This window comes from Mustela putorius, unplaced genomic scaffold (genome assembly GCF_011764305.1).
Source record: "Mustela putorius furo isolate JIRA1106 unplaced genomic scaffold, ASM1176430v1.1 tig00003834_pilon_pilon_pilon, whole genome shotgun sequence".
NCBI lineage: Eukaryota > Metazoa > Chordata > Mammalia > Carnivora > Mustelidae > Mustela > Mustela putorius.
Genome location: NW_025421987.1, coordinates 107081615 through 107100175, shown reverse-complemented (window position 1 = coordinate 107100175; position 18561 = coordinate 107081615). Strand labels below are relative to the sequence as shown.

The 18561-nt window shown below is 42.8% G+C and overlaps 1 protein-coding gene and 1 long non-coding RNA gene across 3 annotated transcripts in view; one reads left to right on the top strand and one right to left on the bottom strand.

The window, feature by feature from the left end:
- RYK (receptor like tyrosine kinase) overlaps nucleotides 1-10851 on the bottom strand; it is an 85095-nt gene extending 74244 nt beyond the window's left edge. For both annotated transcript variants that reach the window (XM_045088891.1, XM_004762517.2), the window contains exon 1: nucleotides 10608-10851. In XM_045088891.1, the coding sequence (XP_044944826.1) occupies nucleotides 10608-10836 (229 nt within the window). In that variant the 5' untranslated portion in view covers nucleotides 10837-10851. The remainder of the gene's footprint in view (nucleotides 1-10607) is intronic.
- Nucleotides 10852-11011: 160 nt separating this feature from the next.
- LOC101674745 lies at nucleotides 11012-14452 on the top strand. Its single transcript, XR_200190.3, has 3 exons — nucleotides 11012-11478; nucleotides 11656-11701; nucleotides 12094-14452. It is a non-coding gene; the product is annotated as an uncharacterized LOC101674745 (long non-coding RNA).
- The last annotated feature ends 4109 nt before the right edge of the window (nucleotides 14453-18561 follow it).

Here is an 18561-nt window from a genome sequence, read left to right as displayed (position 1 = left end):
AGATTAGGCAACCTCAAAGAAAATAAGGTATTAAAAACTAACTTACTTAAACTCCCATTCATAAATACAAGTAAGTCCAGCCCAATTTCCCTCTTGGATAATAACTCAGAAGGCAATGGAAAATGGTAAAGAGAATGAAGACCCCATAAGGCATAAGACAGTGGATCTCCCCTAAAAAAAGTATGATTTATTCATTCACTGAACTTTTACTGGACATCTACTATATGCCAGGTATTGTTTTAAGTGCTGGGGATATAGAGTGGAAAATATAAAAGGTCTTTACTCAAACAGAACTAATTTTTGTATAGGGAGAGACAGAAACAACAAAAGTATCATATGCTTAAAATAAAACAGGGTGATAAGAACACAGTGGCACTGGGGGTCAACCCTAGAAAGGTAGGGCTCTCTGAGGCAGTGACATTTCAAGTTGAGATCTGTATGGCTCCAGGCCTGTAAAGATCAGGAGAAAGTGTGTGAGGCAAAGCAACCATCAAATGCAGAACCTAGGGTGAAAAAGAGCTTGGCACCAGAGGAATTAAACACACGGGAGATGAAGGGGGATAAAAGAGAAAAAAGGTGGCAGGCAAGAGTCTCCATATAAACATTTATCTATAAATCAGAAAGATCTGGGGGCACCTGGGTGGCACAGTGGGTTAAGCCTCTGCCTTTGGCTCAGATCATAATCTCAGGGTCCTGGGATCGAGGCCCCCCATTGGTCTCTCTGCTCAGCAGGGAGCCTGCTTTCCCCTCTCTCTCTGCCTGCCTCTCTGCCTACTTGTGATCTCTGTCTGTCAAATAAATTAATAAATTTAAAAAAATCTTTAATCAGAAAGATCTGAACAGCATACATACTTGATATTTATGAACTGTTAATTTCTTAGGTGTGATAATGATTATTATAAATTTTTAAGTCCCTATCTTTTAGAGATACACACTAAAAAGTGTTTATGAAATTATGCGTCTGAGTTTACTTCAAATAATCCAAGTGAGGAATCAGGGCAGTGAGGGCAAAGGAGTAGATTAGGAAGTGGAGAGATACAGGCCAAAAAAAAAAAAAAAAGGCCGCTAGTTGATAATTGTTGAAGCTAGATGATGGGTGCACATAGGTTCATTCTATTACTCTATTTTTGAATGTATGAACTTTTTTGAATGTATGAACTTTTCCATAATAAATACATTTTTAAAAGCAAATCTATTTCAAATAAATCGGGATTTGGGGGGTGGTAAATTTATTCTATATGATACAATGGTGGGTACATGATACTATACATCTGTTAAAACACATACAACACAATTAAGTGAATCTTAATGTATGCAAATCTTTAAAATTTTGTGGAGGACATCAAGGAATACCAGGATGAAATACAGAATGTAATGTGCCCACTTCCAAAATCAACTTTTGTGGGACACAAGATACAACCATAAGCTTTCATCAGAGGTCCCTACAAAGCCCCCAAAGTCTAAGTCAGCACAGTACACAAAACTTAATACAGCTGGGTATCCATGCCTTTGTCTAGAGAAAGGCCAGAAGACTTTGACAAAATGAGGTTGAGAACCACTGATATTTCTTTTACCAGCAACTTCCTAGCTGATAACTGAGTTACTATTGCTTGTAAACTAAATGGCAGTTATTTCACTGCCATCATCTGCTTTCCTTGCAAGGACATTATTACACAGCCATTCGCACAAGTAAGTAATAAATACCCTCAGTGAATTTTACAACTCTGAAAGAGTTCTGAGAGCTATCTACCCTACATCCCCCAAAACAGGAAGGTGGCAATCATTTTACAACACCATATTTCATTTAATCGAAATTGCACCATTATTTTTTGTGCCACTAAGAAAGATTAAAAAGATTAACTCATGACTTACCATTGATTGGAAAATGGTTCCAATTTCAGAGATGTTCAAACATGGGAAAACTGGACACCTTATAATCAGTGAAACATGACATTCAAAAAAGGTCATGAGTTGGGCCCCATCTCTGATCTCCTAAATAAATTGCTCAGGAAAGGTCTAGGAATCCATATTTTATTTAAGCCCCTTAGATGATTCCAGAGATAAGGACTAAGTAAACTGCTAACCTTCAGAGGCAGCACAGAGAAAGTATGCACTTTGGAGTCACAAAGCCCCAGACATCTCTGTGACCTCCTGTGAATTCTGTAATTTCCCAGAACCTCAGCTTTTATCTATTAAAAAAAAAAAAGTCAATGCCACCTACTTTGTATGGTTGATATAACAAAAAGAGAACACATGTGAAGTACTTGGCATATAGCAAGAGGTATACTAAAACACACATATTTATATAAGAATGTATTTCTTTTTTTTAAAAGATTTTATTTATTTGACAGAGAGAGATTACAAGTAGGCATATTTATCTCATGAACAAGCATGAGACCTATGAAATTACTTTTCAGAAATATTCTACCACTCAGCAGTAACACTTGCTGGGCACAGTAAAAGAATTGTTCACTAAGTATTTATTATGTAACTCAGCAATATACACACACTTGTTTTGGCACATCGCATTTTAAGAGGTCACACATGAATGAGAGTTGTTTAATAACATTTTGATCAGAAAATATTATACCTGATTTGCATTAACAAGGGTGACACAAAAAAAGCACTTTTAAGTATAATATAATTTCAGGGTAGCTAAAGGCTGTGTTTCATATCTAAGTATTTGCTTTGTTTTGTTTCAGTAGGTACAGCTGGCAAGTTTTTTCACAACACTGGCATAACTGCATTAGGCCACAAAACTAATGCCATACAACTTCTCAATTCAGGATGCTCAAAAAAATTTCCCTCAGATTTCATTTGTTTCTAAAATGACCCTTAAAATCCAAACAGTGTTTTAGGCAGCACCTTCAGAAATGACTAGTCAACTCAGGATGTGACTCATAGGGGACAGGTTTAACCATAATTGGACAGAGTTCTCCCACATGTGTAGCGTGAAGAAGGGGAAAAAAAAACTCAAAACCCACAACTGCACAATGTCTCAGACTTGCTCTTCCAATGAAGAACACATGGACTCAAATTAATGCTGCATTAATGCCACCAACCCCACCCAAAATGCCCAGGGCTGAGAGTCTGCTGCGGGGTGCTAACCGACTCCACCAGCAAGCACCCCATACCTCTTAGGTTATGCCAGACACATCAGTAGAGAGAACACTCTCACTGCTCTCCCCCATCAAGCACTTGGCCTGAGGTTTAAGAGGAAAGAGAGGTGCTTTGAGGAGAGGAACACATGGCTCACTTTATTTTTCTTTTCCTCAACCTCCTCCCAAATGGAAAGAGTCCCTCAGTTCAGCAATCCAAATCTGAACCCTGGCGTTCTAACTCCTCTCTTTGCTTTAACATCAGGTCTCCTCCACTAAGTCTTTTCCAAACTCCCTGCACATTCCTCACAAATCCATCCCACTCCTTCACTACCCTAGTTGATCCCTCTTATCAGCCCAAGGCTGATTTTGTCCCATTCCCAAATCCAGCTTGTCTTTTTCCAACCTCCTTTCCACTGGGGCCAAAAGTCATCTTTTCTGAAACCCAGTCCTGTTTGTACATTCTCCTTTCCTAAATTCTTCCAACAGCTCCTCGTTACCTACGAGATGAAATTCAAACTCCTAATCCAATCTCAACCTACCTCCCAGCTTTACATTCTGCCATGCCCTGGCTTTGCCAATTTTTCTCATTTTAGCCACATTAGATTTTTCCTACTTCCTGATTTCACACCCATCTACTTTCATACATCTGTAGCTTTTTCATGCTGCTTTCCCACTCGGAAAGAACTGCTCCTCGTTTCTACTTATCAAACTCATCCCCAGAAGGCTCAAATGTCTCCGTTCCTGGAACACTTTCCCTAAATGCTCTAAGGCTCTTTCCCCTTCCCCTTTCTAGAGTCGAAAGTCATCACTCCTACAATAACTTACTTATGTCGGTCAGCAGTGTGACTCTTATCTCATTGTTACAGTCCTCATCATAACTGTCTCCCCTCCGAAATTTTGAGTTCCTCAAGAAAAGGAGTTTAATAATTTTGAGTCACCATTTTCTACAACAAAATATGATTGGACTTCAAAGATTTTTACTAGACTGATCTGAAGAGCATTGATCTCAACTTGTATTTAACTGACTTTAAATAAGATGTGAACAATGCTTAACTCTTCCAGAGGGTATTTACTTTAATAGAAAAGCAAGTTACCCCAAGTGAGTATCTAATGGGCGGGAGGCATAGTCTATTCTTAGAAGACCCCTGATCCTTATGGAGTCCCTATCACTACCACCACTGATGCCATTTCCAGTTTATACAATTGCCCTCATCCCTCAGCATCTCGCTAGGAGCAAACTCCAAGCACTGCCCCAGCCACATACAAGTTTCACAAGCCCTGCATTCCAGGGAATTCAATACTATTAAAACTATTATTAGGATACATGGAATTACTTATTATTATATAATACAATTAGAGCGGGAACATGGGAAGATGCAGATTATGGTCAAGAGCACGAACATGTAGCCACGGGCTTTCAGATTCTACTTCTCGAGTGTTTTGGTTAATCACGGCTCCCCCAGAGCTGACAAAGAGGCAAGATGGATTCTGGATTCTGGATTCAAGCAGGACTGAGTCAAGAGGGGACCATTTACTCACTGCCCAAAGGCTCCCAAATCAACATCCTCACCAGTAAAAATGGGGAAATACATGACTACATTGCAGCCTGTTAAGAAGAGTAAATGAGAGCAGTGAAACTGGGCTTGGGGGCACAGTAATGCCACATGGAGAGTAAAAGCCCCTGTGGCTTTTGGAGCCCCTGTACGGATAGACTTCCATCAGGACTATATGCCCCACAACCAAGGAACTGGGTTAGCTACATACTTCCTCCAAGTCTGTTTCCTCATCTATAAAATGAAAATAACAGTACATACTTAAAACAGGAATTACCTTTGTGCCTGACAAAGAAAGGCAAAAGACTGCTACCTGCCAGCAGCATTCTAAAAAGTTATCAACTACTACTCTTCTAAATATTATTACAAAAAAACAAAAAAACCTATCACACATCAACAGCTCTTCAATACTCAAAGCCCAGGGGCGCCTGGGTGGCTCTGTGGGTTGAGCGTCTGCCTTCAGCTCAGGTCATGATCTCAGGGTCCTGGGATGGAGCCCCGCACTGGGCTTTCTGCTCAGCAAGAAGCCGACTTCCACCTCCTCTCTGCCTACTTGTGAACTCTCTCTGTGTTAAATAAATAAATAAAATATTTTTTTAAAAAATACTCAAAGCCCTACCTAAACTGTCATTTATATATTGCAGAATGACCACTGACCTTTATCCTGGTTTCATCCCCAAACTCCTCTGAATGATACTAATGAAATCACAAAGATATTAAACCACAAAGAGAAACAGAAAGGGAAAGAAGACCACATAATATACACTTCAACAAACTTTTCTAAGAGGGGAGTCACTGCACCTCAGGACCCCTGAGGCACCAAAGGCCAGCCTGATGCTCAGGCTTGACAAAAGGGAGCATCTAAAAGGCGGGGCCACCAGATCCAACAGAAGACCCTAAGTTTTTTCTAAAGAAACTGAACCACAGAGGCAGAACTGTAAAGGGAAGTCAAAGTCTACAGCTTGAATGGTGGCATCCCTCCTCAACCAGATAACCCAAACCCAGGCAGCCAGTGTATTACCAAACACATCAGAGGCAGGCTATTCAAAGTATCTTCTCTGCAGACGCTGACTGTTCTCAGGTAAGATGTGAAAGTGCGGATCTGTGGGGTAGAAGCGCAATGAAAAGCCTACCTGTACTTGAAAGGAAGTCACTAGACTACCACCAGCACACACTCTCTCTCCTAATCAGCTTTTCAGCATCTCACTCTTAATTGCAGACAGCCAAGGATGATCAGATGTTTGTGATCTAAACAACCACAAGAACCCTGAAATGAACAAGGACACTGGAGGAAGCAGAAGAAATATTAAAAACATATTAAGCACACAGAAAAAATGAAAAATACTTATACACACACCTCAAAGCCAATATATCCATAAAGAATAAAATGGAAACAGAAAATGAAATTAAGTGAAAATGAAAACAGAAAAAAAGAGCTCCTGAAACTTAAAAACATCATCATTAAACTTTAAAAATAAAAGTTTAGAAGACAAAATTGAGATCATTCTTACCCACATACTTTCTTCCTCCAAATACAAAGATATAAACAAGAGGCAACACAGGTTAAGAGTATTTGAAGATCAATTCCAGGAGATTCAGTAATCAAACCAGTATGTCTCAGAAAGAAAAAACAAAAAATGAAGGGTAGGAAATTATCAAAGTAAGAGACATTTTGGAAAACTTAAGAATATGAGTCTCTAGATCCAAAGGGCCTACTAAAACAAGACAGACAACAAGCGAACAGAAGGAAGGACCCACACAAAAGTTTATAAAATTTCAGAATGCCAGGGGTGCCTGGGTGGCTCAGTCAGTTAAGCATCTGCCTTCAGCTCAGGTCATGATCTTAGGATCCTGAGATTGAGCCCTATCTCGTTCTCTGATGAGTGGGGAGTCTGCTACTCCCTCTCCCTCTGTGCTCTCTCTCTTTCAAATAAATAAATAAAATCTTTTTAAGAATAAATTTCAGAATGCCAGAGAAAAAGACCCTGAGCCTTAATAAAAACAGAAGAATAAAAACAATCAGATGGCTTTGAGTTTCTCTTTAGAAACCCTTAAATCCAAAAATAGTGTGAAAATGCCATCAAAATTATGGGAAAAATACACTTTTTGCCTACTATTCTAAATGTAGCCAAATTATCTATAAAGGACCTATAAATCATCTATAAAGCAGCTAGGGTAGATACCTTCAGACATGCAAAGCCTCAAATAATTTACCTCCCATGCATCCCTTCTTAGGAAGCTACTGAGGATACCTGTTAGCAAAATGAAGCAAACCAAGAAAAAGAAAACAAGTGATTCAGGAAACAGGCTCTAAGGTAGGAGAGAAGGGAAGAGATACCACAAGAAAAACAATCCTACTGTCCATACTGGAGTAAGAGGATGGAAGGCTCCCAAGCAGGGAGTCTCTAAGATGAAACCAAAGAGAACTGAGAGATGATTTGTGCTACCTGGAAAAAAAAAACAAAACAAAAACATCAAAAGGCATTGAACATATTTCTTGGGGTATCTGCGGAATGTAGCCATAGATATATGAAAAACTAATCAAAAAGTTGGAGGCAATTATTTGCTCCAGGGAAAACATAAAAGTATAGGGAAAAAAAAAACCCATAACCTGGTATCACTATTTAACTCAGAAGTGAGCAATAAGGATATATGCAACAATGTAAATACTGATTGTTGGTTTTACCAAAAATTATTATGTAGCTATACCAAGACGCCTAGAGAAAAGGGCAAGTGCTCAATTATGATATTAGGCAATCAAATGCTTATTCTACATTAATTTCAAAATATGAAAGTAAAATACAGGAAAATAAATAAACAGAACTAGTATGAGATGGTCACTTCCAGTAGCACCTGAAGGATAAAAGGGCCAAGGGTACGATACTGCTGTGTTTTATGTTAAGCTTTTTAGCACTATTTGATATTTAAACTGTGTACACGTATTAACTGGATTAAAACAAGTTATTCTCATATCAAGGGCAATTAGTTCAATTTATAAGGCTGTCACTATCGAGTTCATTTATAAGTTTCTTTTATTTTTTTTAAAGATTATTTATTTATTTATTATTTAGATTATTTATTTATTTATTTATTTGACAGAGAGAGAGAGAGAGAGATCACAAGTAGGCAGAGAGGCAGGCAGAGAGACAGACGGGGAAGCAAGCTCCCTGCTGAGCAGAGAGCCCAATGCAGGCCTCCATCCCAGGAACCCCAGACCATGACCGGAACTGAAGGCAGGGGCTTAATCAATGAGCCACCCATAAGCCCCTATTTATAAGTTTCTTACTTGGAATTCCAAACTCATAGTCTTAGAAATGTTATAAAATGATGATTAGTTTCCCAGACCAGCTTTCAGAGGCATTTAACCTATAATGATGCAAACACACAGTACGAACTATTATATCAAGTAGTCTTAAACACTTTATTAGAAACTGCAGTCTGAGAACTCAAGATGCCTGGTACAAGGGCACCTGGGTGGCTCAGTGGGTTAATAAGCATCTGCCTTCGGCTCAGGTCATGATCCCAGGGTCCTGGGATCCAGCCCAACATCGGGCTCCCTGCTCAGTGGGAAGCCTGCTTCTCCCTCTCCCACTCCCCCTGCTTGTGTTCCCTCTCTCACTGTGTGTCTCTCTCTGTAAAATTAATAAATAAATAAAATCTTTAAAAAAAAAAAAAAAGAGAGATGCCTGGTACATATCTGAGTCTTACCCACTTGTTCTTCCCCACCCAGGAGCAGCCAAGGAATACTACAAAGGTAGAATGGATAAAGGAGATGGGCTTAGATCTGGCAAGGAGAATCAGAATTTAACAGGTCAGCTCTATTTGTATTAGGAAAAATACCACTGGAATTCCCTCTTGTCCCAGAAGTTGATCAGTGAAGGGCTCGTCCCTCCCTGCCTCCCAATTGCCCATTCCTGGGCAAAAGGTGGATGCTCATCAGTCAAGTGACAAATACATATACATTATTTCAAATATTAATTAGCAATGACAAAACTTCTATATAAACAAAGTCTTCATTAAATTTAATAAAACTTTGTGGCCTTTGTCAACACTATGTTTAATTTTTTTTAATGATTATAAATTGTGTGACCTTGAAAAGGCTAAAGCCTCACTTTCTTCAACTCTAAAATGGGAGTAATGGTATCTACTTAACGGGGTCACAAGAAAATTAGAGGAAATGATGTGTATAAAACATGCAGGGGCCAGTAAATGGCAGGCACTCCATCACTGTCAGCCTCTGGTTGTTCCCTATCCTCTACTCCCACTTGGCTGGTTTCTAATATGCACTCTTTTATGTAAACAAAGTCACAAATTATATACAAGCTTTTAACCAAAAAAACCTTTTAAAACCATGCAGAATGCATTAATATTTTAAAAATAATTATGTGACAGGAGTCTATTTGTAAGCATTATTTTTCCTTAACTTTAGTCTTGTGCTCCAAGTATCAACATAATTTTCAGTTTTAATTCATTTCAACTAAATTTAGCTAATTCAACTAGACTAAAAAGAGGATTAAGAAGGGCAGAACATTACAAAAACACAGCATTCTTCTTTGATTAAAGACTACAAACCATATATGTAACAATGTCTAAACAAGACTGCTAAAAGCAATACCATTCCAACATTGAATCGACTTCAAAAAAAAATCTTATAAACTTAAAAAACTAAAACTAAAACTGACAGATAATGGATGATTAAAAAAAAAATCACTCAGGGCGCCTGGGTGGCTCAGTGGGTTAAGCCGCTGCCTTCAGCTCAGGTCATGATCTCAGGGTCCTGGGATGGAGTCCCGCATCCGGCTCTCTGCTCAGCAGGGAGCCTGCTTCCTCCTCTCTCTCTCTCTCTCTGCCTGCCTCTCAGTGTACTTGTAATTTCTGTCAAATAAATAAATAAAATCTTTAAAAAAAATCACTCAGATGTACCATAAACTGAGATTAAATAAATGTTATTTTGTTCACAACACACATAGGAAAGCCTAACACACAAAGAATATCTAGGTATCTTTAACTACCAAAGACTTCCCATTTGGGGCCATTTTTATCAGACCTTTCTCTAAGGGCTCATTTCCAGAATCCACGGTCTCAGCACAAAAACACCATTATTTTTCAAATTAATTCCCCAAACGACAAAGCTAATTAGGTGGAACAGAACAACCAACTGACCCAAAGCTAGTTCTCCTTTCCTTACAAGGTATTCAGAGTAGGAGAGTGGCCTTGAAATACAAATCGGTCCACAGTCCCGCACATCCAAGACAAGAACGGAAAAGATACTGTGGAAGTTAGCAGATCTGCAACCCAGAGATTCATTCTCCATTTAAAAATATGCTTATCCGTCACAAGACTTGGAGACTACCACGAACATGCAGTGCCCCTCTAACCTCTCCCCTCCCCTCCCCTCAATTTTAAAAACAAGTATGATAACCAGAAAGTGAGAGTACAGAATTGTGGCCTCTACTGGGGCATCAAAACCACAGCCAGAGGTTAGCAGGCTTGGTCTAAATAAAACGTGGACTTCGAGATATCCAAAATCCAGGACCCTACAATGACACGCCTAGGAAGGGTCAAAGGAACTTGATGCATCACCGAAGAAAAGTTTGGGCGCTTTGAATAGGGAATAGAGCGAAAAGCCTAAGAGGCTGCGGGGAAGACGGAACCCCGTGGATTCCCAGTTTGTCGCGGCGGGACAGCGAGGACGTAGGGGGTGGGCGGGAAGGCTGACCCCGTCCGGGGGCCGGGCAGGGACCACACCTCCTGGCCAGCCAGGCAGGCAAAGGCCGGGGCCCCGAGACAACCCCGGGTGCTGGGACAGGGCAAAGGCCGGGGCCCCGAGACGACCCCGGGTGCTGGGACGCTACCTGGCCGCGGTCCCCCCTCTCGGGCCGGGCCGCGGACGGCCGGAAACAGCCGGGTTCGGGCCCGACCTGCCTACCCCGACGCAGACGGCCCCACTCACCGATGAGCCGGCGCACCTCGTCCTCGCTCAGGTAGAGGCTTACGCTGGGCCCCGCGGCCGCGGGCGACAGTACGGGAGGCCGCGGGGCCGGGGCGGCGGTGGCGCCCGGCGCGGGCAGCAGCGGCAGCAGTGCGAACAGGAGGAGCAGCGGCGGCGGCGGGGCCCTGAGGCCGCGGGTCCCAGGGAGGCGGCCCCGGCCCCGCGGCCCCGGCCGCGCCGCCCCGCGCATGGCTGCCGCCGCCGCCGCCGCAGAGGAGCGTTGGCCGCCCGCCGCGCCGCCACCACCCACCCCCGGCCCCGAGCCCCTCACAGCCCCGAGCCGGGGGCGGCCGCCCAGGTCATCGCGCCGCCGGCCCGTGGCAGCCGGACGCCGCTTCAGGCCGCCGGAGCGCGCCGGCGCCGCCGCCTGTTCGGCGGCATCGTCTAGGGCCGGGGACTGGCCGCGGAGGCGCGCCCGTGCGCGCCGCCGCAGCCCCGAGATCGCGCACGCACGCACCGTCAGCTCCCTGCTGGCGGCGGCCGGGCTGGGAGCGCTTTGGATTTCAAGTGCTGAGGTCGGCCGAGGGCTCCCTGGGCACCCTTTAAAAAGGAGCCCGTCCCCGTCCCATGCTGTCACCAGCCTGAAGTTTGCTCGCCTTTTGTCTGTAACACACGCCTCTCCCCGCGCGCGACACAAAGTCCAGGCAGTTAGGCCCGGGCCGCGGCTGCCACTGTGTGGGCTCCCCAGATCGAGGATAATGACTGGATGCAGACGCTCTGGTAGCAACAGAGAAACCTGATTTTTCTTACTGAGAAAATGGTGAAAAATTGAAAGCACCTTTTATCCCATCATCGGAAGTCACCATTAAGATTTCTGTGTCACTTCCCATGGGTAAATACTGCATGCATTTATTCTCCAAAAAGATCCTGCTCAGCGAACTTTAGTAACCTTACCCTTACACGTTATTACGAATTCTTACTTTTTATAGTCGTTCTGCGTCCCCATTATCAACCCTCATCTGGGGTTGTTAACCTGTGGTGTGCAGTAGTGTGTGTCTTGTTTCTCTAGGTACGTTTCATCATTTGTTCTACCGAGTCCTGGCCCCCTAAAGAGGGTAAGAATCGCGGATACACCTCGGCTTTTCGAAACGCTGCCGAATGAGCGAGCCCATGCCCGGACCTCCAGGTCTCGGGGTGCACTTATGTGAGCACCCACCGTCGCGCTCACACTTGCTCCAGGTGCTCCCCCTCTTGGTTGGGACTGCGGAGCATCCCTTCCTGGTCGGCTCACCTCGCCCCTGCGGGCAGGTCCACGCCCTGACCCCCTGTCACCCGCCAGCCCCGCGCCTCACTGCGCAGCTGCTCCCGGAGCAGGCCCAGTTTCCCAGCGCAGTTGCTGCTCCCGCAGGGAGGCCCTGGGAGGCGGCTTTTTTTTATCCTCCCGGGAGGGTGGGGGGAAGACTGATGAGGCGGGAAAGTCCTGGAACTTTCTTTTCTCCTTCTCTAGTGAGAGCGTTGGATTCCATTTAGAGATCGGCAAACCTTGATTTGCCAAGCTTCATCCCCGGAGTTGTGTCCATCATCCTACAGGAGGAGGCTGAGACGAAAGTGAGGAAAGTGAGAGCTGAGGAAACGTGCTGCCCCAGAGAACGGTAAAAAATCACAAAGATCAGGAAAAAGCCTTATGTTGGGGCAGCCGCTGCTACCTATTGGGGGACCAGCACTGTTAAGAAGAGCTTGGGGCTGGAAATGTGCTGTGTGAATAAGGATGTCAATTCAGACAGGAGGCATTTTTTTTAAAGGATGGCATATTCCCTGCATTTTTCAAAATGGCTCACCGTCCGCCAGGGAGGAAGCTCCTGTCTTGAAGGCAATCTCCTCGTATCAGTGACTTCTTGACTGTAGTCTGCGATGTAAACACAGCAGAGTGGTCAGTCAGGCCTGGCTGGGCTGTGGTACTTGTTAATCGTGTGACCTTGGGAAAACTAAACCCCAAGCCTCGTTCTCTTCATTCATAAAAGAGGGGTGATAATGCCAGACTCACAGGGCTTTCCGTGGGATTTAATTGGAGAATATGTGAGTAAAACCCCCCAGGCAAAGTGTCACACCCATTGTTATTGTTATTATAATGAATCCCTTCCCTATAATGACCGTTTCCTGAAAAGTTTAATCACCAGTTACCAGCAAACCTTTGAAACCAGAGATGCTGAAGAACTTCATTTCATACATCACCATGCCTGGCCTAGAGCTGAGCTCAGTGCATCACGCCTGGTACCCAGACACAGGGGTAAGGAAGATGCTTCCTTTAGGACGTGTGATAAACACATGTTCATTGCACATTTTCGTCAGGGATGTGAAGAAAAAGTTGATGGTTCTCAAAGTATGGTTCCCAGACCAGAGGTACTATCACCAGGCAACATGTAGAAATGCAAACTCCGGGGCGCCTGAGTGGCTCAGTGGGTTAAAGCCTCTGCTTTCTGCTCAGGTCATGATTCCAGGGTCCTGGGATCAAGCCCCACATTGGGCTCTCTGCTCAGCAGGGAGCCTGCTTCCTCCTCCTCTCTCTCTCTGCCTCTCTGCCTACTTGTGATCTCTGACTGTCAAATAAATAAATAAATCTTTAAAAAAAAAAAAAGAAAAGAAATGCAAACTCCTTGGCCGCACCCCTGACTAATAAAAGTATCAATCTCAGAGGGTAGAAACATAGAGAGGTGGTATATAAATTTCATTATTTGTTCTAAAGAGTTCCTGTCCCCCCAGAGAGTATCCCATGCCCTTCAGGTGATACTAGCTACTCTGTCAAGAAAATCTCAACTCTACGGGCTCTTCTTTGGGTTGTTGTAGGCCTCACTGGCCTCCCTGCTTTCCCCTTAATCCTTAACTAATCTAGTCCATTCTCAACATAGCAACCACAACTATCCTATTATACACAACCAAATCATTTTGCTACTTGGCTCGTAAGATTGCTGAGGGCTCCCTAATTCATCTAGAATAAACGCCCAAGTCCTTACAAGCTGTCAAGGCAGTTCTCATTCTCCATCTTCTTCCCTTCCCTTCTGATCTTCTCTCTTACTCTCCCTCCCACAAGGACTTTGCTGTGCAACGCAACAGACTTCAGGGCCTTTGCCCTTCTGGCTCTGTACCTGGAGTACTAGTTCTGACTTTCACAAGGCTGCATCTCTTACCTCTTCAAAATTGTATTCAGATGTTAACTTCTAAATAAGTTTAAAATTGTAAACGTCCCAACTCTTTTAACTTCCCCAGAGAACAAACCAATTCCCAGTCTCTCCTGTCTCTACAGTGTATTTGGTCTCACACAAAGTTCTCCCTACAATCCCCATCCCATCCCTGGATAAGGAATCATCTGCCCCCAACTGTCCCCCACCAAGGTGTGGGGCTAAACTTTTGAAATTTCCCAGTAAGTCTCAGGTAAAAATGCTGGGAAGCCCTGACTTCAGCCTCCTGAGGTTTCTCTGTCTAGAGGAAATGAAAACCGCAATCATCACCATACTCTACACACTGCCTCGTTCTTGGTTTTGTTTATCACTGCGGTTGACCTTATTCTACCCCACGAGACAAATTTGAGAAGGCTGGAAAACACTATCATCAGGGCTTCTTTCGCTGTTCCTAAAAAAGAGTAGGCTTGGCCTTGAAATGCAGCAGGGTGGGTGAATGGGAGCCCTGGGCCAGTGCTGGGAAGATGGGGCATGCTGGGATGAGGCATCCCAGGTAATGGAAATGACTGGGCTGTTCCACACATGGAGTCTGATACTCCACTCAGAGTCCCAGCTCATGTCCAGGAGGATAGATGCCTGCTCACAGAACCCTGAGAACAATACTTCTCCCTGTGCCTTGAGTTCACTCAGCTAGGGAAGGGCTCCAGAAAGGGATGGCTCTAAGTTTTGAAGACATCCCCTTTCTTTGCAAGGAGCTGTTGGGAATGCTGCTCTTTCTCCTTTAGAGCAGTTTACTTTTAAATGTTCTCCATCCACAAGTCATATATTAACCCATTGTGTTGTGAAAGACTCAAGCATCACAGAAGTACACGAAGTTGGGGCGCCTGGGTGGCTCAGTGGGTTAAAGACTCTGCCTTCTGCTCAGGTCATGATCTCAGGGTCCTGGGATCGAGCCCCACATCGGGCTCTCTGCTCAGCAGGGAGCCTGCTTCCTCCTCTCTCTCTGACTGCTTCTCTGCCTACTTGTGATCTCTGTCTGTCAAATAAATAAATAAAACCTTAAAAAAAAAAGAACTATATGAAGTAAGATAACATCCTCCTTGATACAAATCATCATGTCTCTTCCCCACCTCCCAGTCTGGTGTATGTTCTTATAAGCCTTTCTCTCAGTATTTACACACACAGACACACACACACACACACACACACATATCTGTATATGTGTTTAGACATACAACTATGTGTTTATGCATGCTTTCAGTTTTACAGAAATGAAATTGCACAAAAGGTAATGGTCTGCATGGTTTGCTATTTTCACTGACCAAAATAAGTTGAGTTCTTAAGGATGCTTGCATAATAGTATAGAGAGGTATATCCACGGTATTCTTTTGGTTGGGATCGACCGTGATAGATTTCATGGTTCTGGAGATGGACCACACATCCTTGCACAGGCATCTTTGCACATATTGTATATATTTGGAAGGGTAGATTCTCAGAAGTGGAACTGCTGAGTCAAAGGGAGTTACTTTATAGTGTTGATAGATTCTTGAATTGCCCTCCTAAAAGCCAATATACACATTTCACAACTGGTCCTACCTAGTTCTTTACCTGGTGGACGTGACCCAAATCTTCTTTCCTAAAGGGTCTGGCCATTACTGATCCTACCTGGATTGAATTGTCATAGTTTGCCATTAACCTTAATTAATAGGACATGATAAACTAAGAGACCCCTTAAGGGATCTCATGTCATCCAGACATACTCTTCCTTACCTGTCTTCTGGTTTCCATTATTTCAGGTGGAAATTCAATTTTAAGGCTAACTGCCACTTTGACACATTATCTCTCTGCTTATTCTCTTTGGCTATTTCAAGCTTTTTTTTTTTTTTTTTCAAATACTATTCTGCAGTTTTATCAGGATATATATGAATGTGGCTATCTTTCCATTTACTTGCTTGAAATTTATTGAGATTCCTGGGTCTGGTGTCTTTTGAAAATTCCAGGAAATTCTCAGTTCCATTTCCTTTATCATTAATAGTTAGTTAGATGGGTAGATAGACAGATATGGAATTTTCTGAACTATTTGAGAATAGGTTGGAGACCCATACCTACCTCACATAGGTTAATGCCCCCTTCCCCCAAATGCTTCACTGTGCATTTTCTAAGAAAAAAAGACTTTCTTTTTCATAACCACAGTACAATTTTTAAAATACAGACATTTCACATTGATACAATACAATTTTCTAATCCATGGTCCATATTCAAATTTCATCAGTTGTCTCAATAAAGTCTTTTATAACTATTTTTTCCTGGTCCAGGATCCAATCTAGAATCAGACATTGCATTTATTTGTCATGTCTTTTTAGGTATTTTTTTCCATCCCTTTTTGGGGGGCGGTTAATTAACATATAATGTATTATTTGCCCCAGGGGGACAGGTCTGTGAATCATCAGTCTTACATATTTCACAGCACTCACCATAGCACATACCCTCTCCAATGTGCAGCACCCAGCCACCCTATCCCCCCTACCCACCCCTCAGCAACTTTAAGTTTATTTTGTGAAATAAAGAGTCTGTTATGGTTTGTCTCCCTCCCCAGTCCCATCTTGTTTCATTTTTTTCCCTCCCTACCCCCACGATCCCCCACCCTGCCTTTCAAATTTCTTATATAGGTGAGATCATATGACAGTTGTCTTTCTCTGATTGATTTATTTCGCTTAGCATAATACCCTCTAGTTCTATCCAGTCATTGCAAATGGCAAGATTTCATTTTTGATGGCTGCATAGTATTCCACTGTGTGTGGGTGTGGGTGTGTGTGTGTGTGTGCCACATCTTCTTTACCCATTCATCTGTCAATGGACATCTAGTTTATTTCCATAGTTTTCTTTCTTTTCCCCCATCTCTTTTAAAAGTTCCTCAACCTTTCTTTTGCTGAAGTTCTTGACTTTAACAAGTTATTTTGTAAAATGTCCCTTAGTTGATGTTGCCAAATGTTTCCTCATGATTAGATTCAGGTTATGCATTTTCAACAGGAATATCACTGAAATGATGTATTCTCAGTATATCATGTCAGAACATGGTGTTGGGGTACGTGGGTAGTGTAGCTGGTTAAGCATCTGACTCTTATTTTCAGCTCAGGTCCTAATCTCAGGGGCATGATCTCAGGTTCATGAGATTGAACCCTGCATTGGTCTCCACACTCGGCATGGAGTTTTCTTAAGATTATGTCTCCCTCTGCCCCTCCTTCCCATATTCTCTCTCTCAAATAAATAAATAAAATCTTTAAAAAAAAATAAAAAGAAGGCAGCACATGATTTCACTCTGGCCATTACCAGTGATATTATCTTTGACCACTTCATTAATATGTTGTCTGATACATTTCTTGCTGTAAAGTTACTATTTTCCCCTTTGTAATTAATAAGAAATTTGGGGGGAGATACTTTGAGATTATGTACATTTCTGTTTCCTCCTCAAACTTTTATCCACTAGTTTGATCACCCACTGATGATTTCCTAACTTAACTATTCCTTTCATATTTATTTGGCATTTAACCATAGGGAGACCTTTTTCTTTTCTCTTATTTAGTTTTTCATTTATTTATATCAGTATGGATTCTTATTTTATTCAGTGGATTATAAACTGTTACTGTCATTATATGTGTTCATCCTCAAAATGAATTTGGGGATATTTCAGATTTGGCCAGTGAGAACTCCTTCAGCTCATTCCTGTGTTCTTTTGCCAGGTCTCTAGCATTCATTGAACATTTTTTTTCTTTACAAAACAATAAAATATTCCCATCTTCTCTTATACATTTCTCTCCCAGCCTGGAATCATTGCTTTTTCTTAGGTGCCCCAGTTCCCTTTAGTGGAGAATGGTATTTAGCAACCAAGATTTGGGAGCTAGGTGTGATTAAATTGCTACTGTGATATAATTGATTCTAAGCCCTCTTAGGAGACAGAGTATGGAAATAAACATATTTATGCATGTATATTCTGTGTACTTATATGCCTACATACACATATAGATCTATAAAATCCACGAGTTCATATCAGTACTCCTGATTCCAATCCCACACCATTCCTTCCTCATTACCTATTTGCAACTCTTCTCCAACAGAAAGAAACCTGACTCCCATTATCCGCACATATCTGCTTATTTGCTCAATCCTTCCATTGTTAATTAAACTCTTGGCCCCGGTTGCTGAAAACTCAGCCCCAGACACACCAATCTCCACCCCAACTCCCCATTCCCAGACGTTCCAGTCAAAACTTTGCCTCCAGGGAGACTAAAGGGCAGTGGGGTTGAGGGCAGAATGGGAGGGGTTCTAGAGCAGCCCAGAACCATCCATATCTTGAGAGGATATATACAACACCTCTAATCTTTATGTGGCAGCCCCACTTCAGCACAGCCCAGTTCTCTCCAGCCACGCACTGAGTTAGTGAGCTGGGATCTCCCCATCCACAAGGCTTTCCTCAGATTTCTTTCCCTTCTAGTTGCCTTCCAAATCCCTAATTCCAGTCTATTTCCTCTGAAGAGATCAGCTGTCTCTTTGTGTTACATTCTCAACTGTTCACCTTCTGCACCCACTCAGGTGTTTTACCAGAGCCCTGTGTTCAGGAGAAATGCATGCCTTAGGAGACGATGCAGGTATGGTCAGTTACAATTTTAAATATTTAGCTTCCCTCCCTCTTTGCTATGATTATAAGTATTACTAAAACATGCTTGGGAGAGATGTGACAGGCAGGCAGTCATGTTAGGTGTATAATTTTGGTGAAGATTTAGAGGATGGACTGGAGGGAA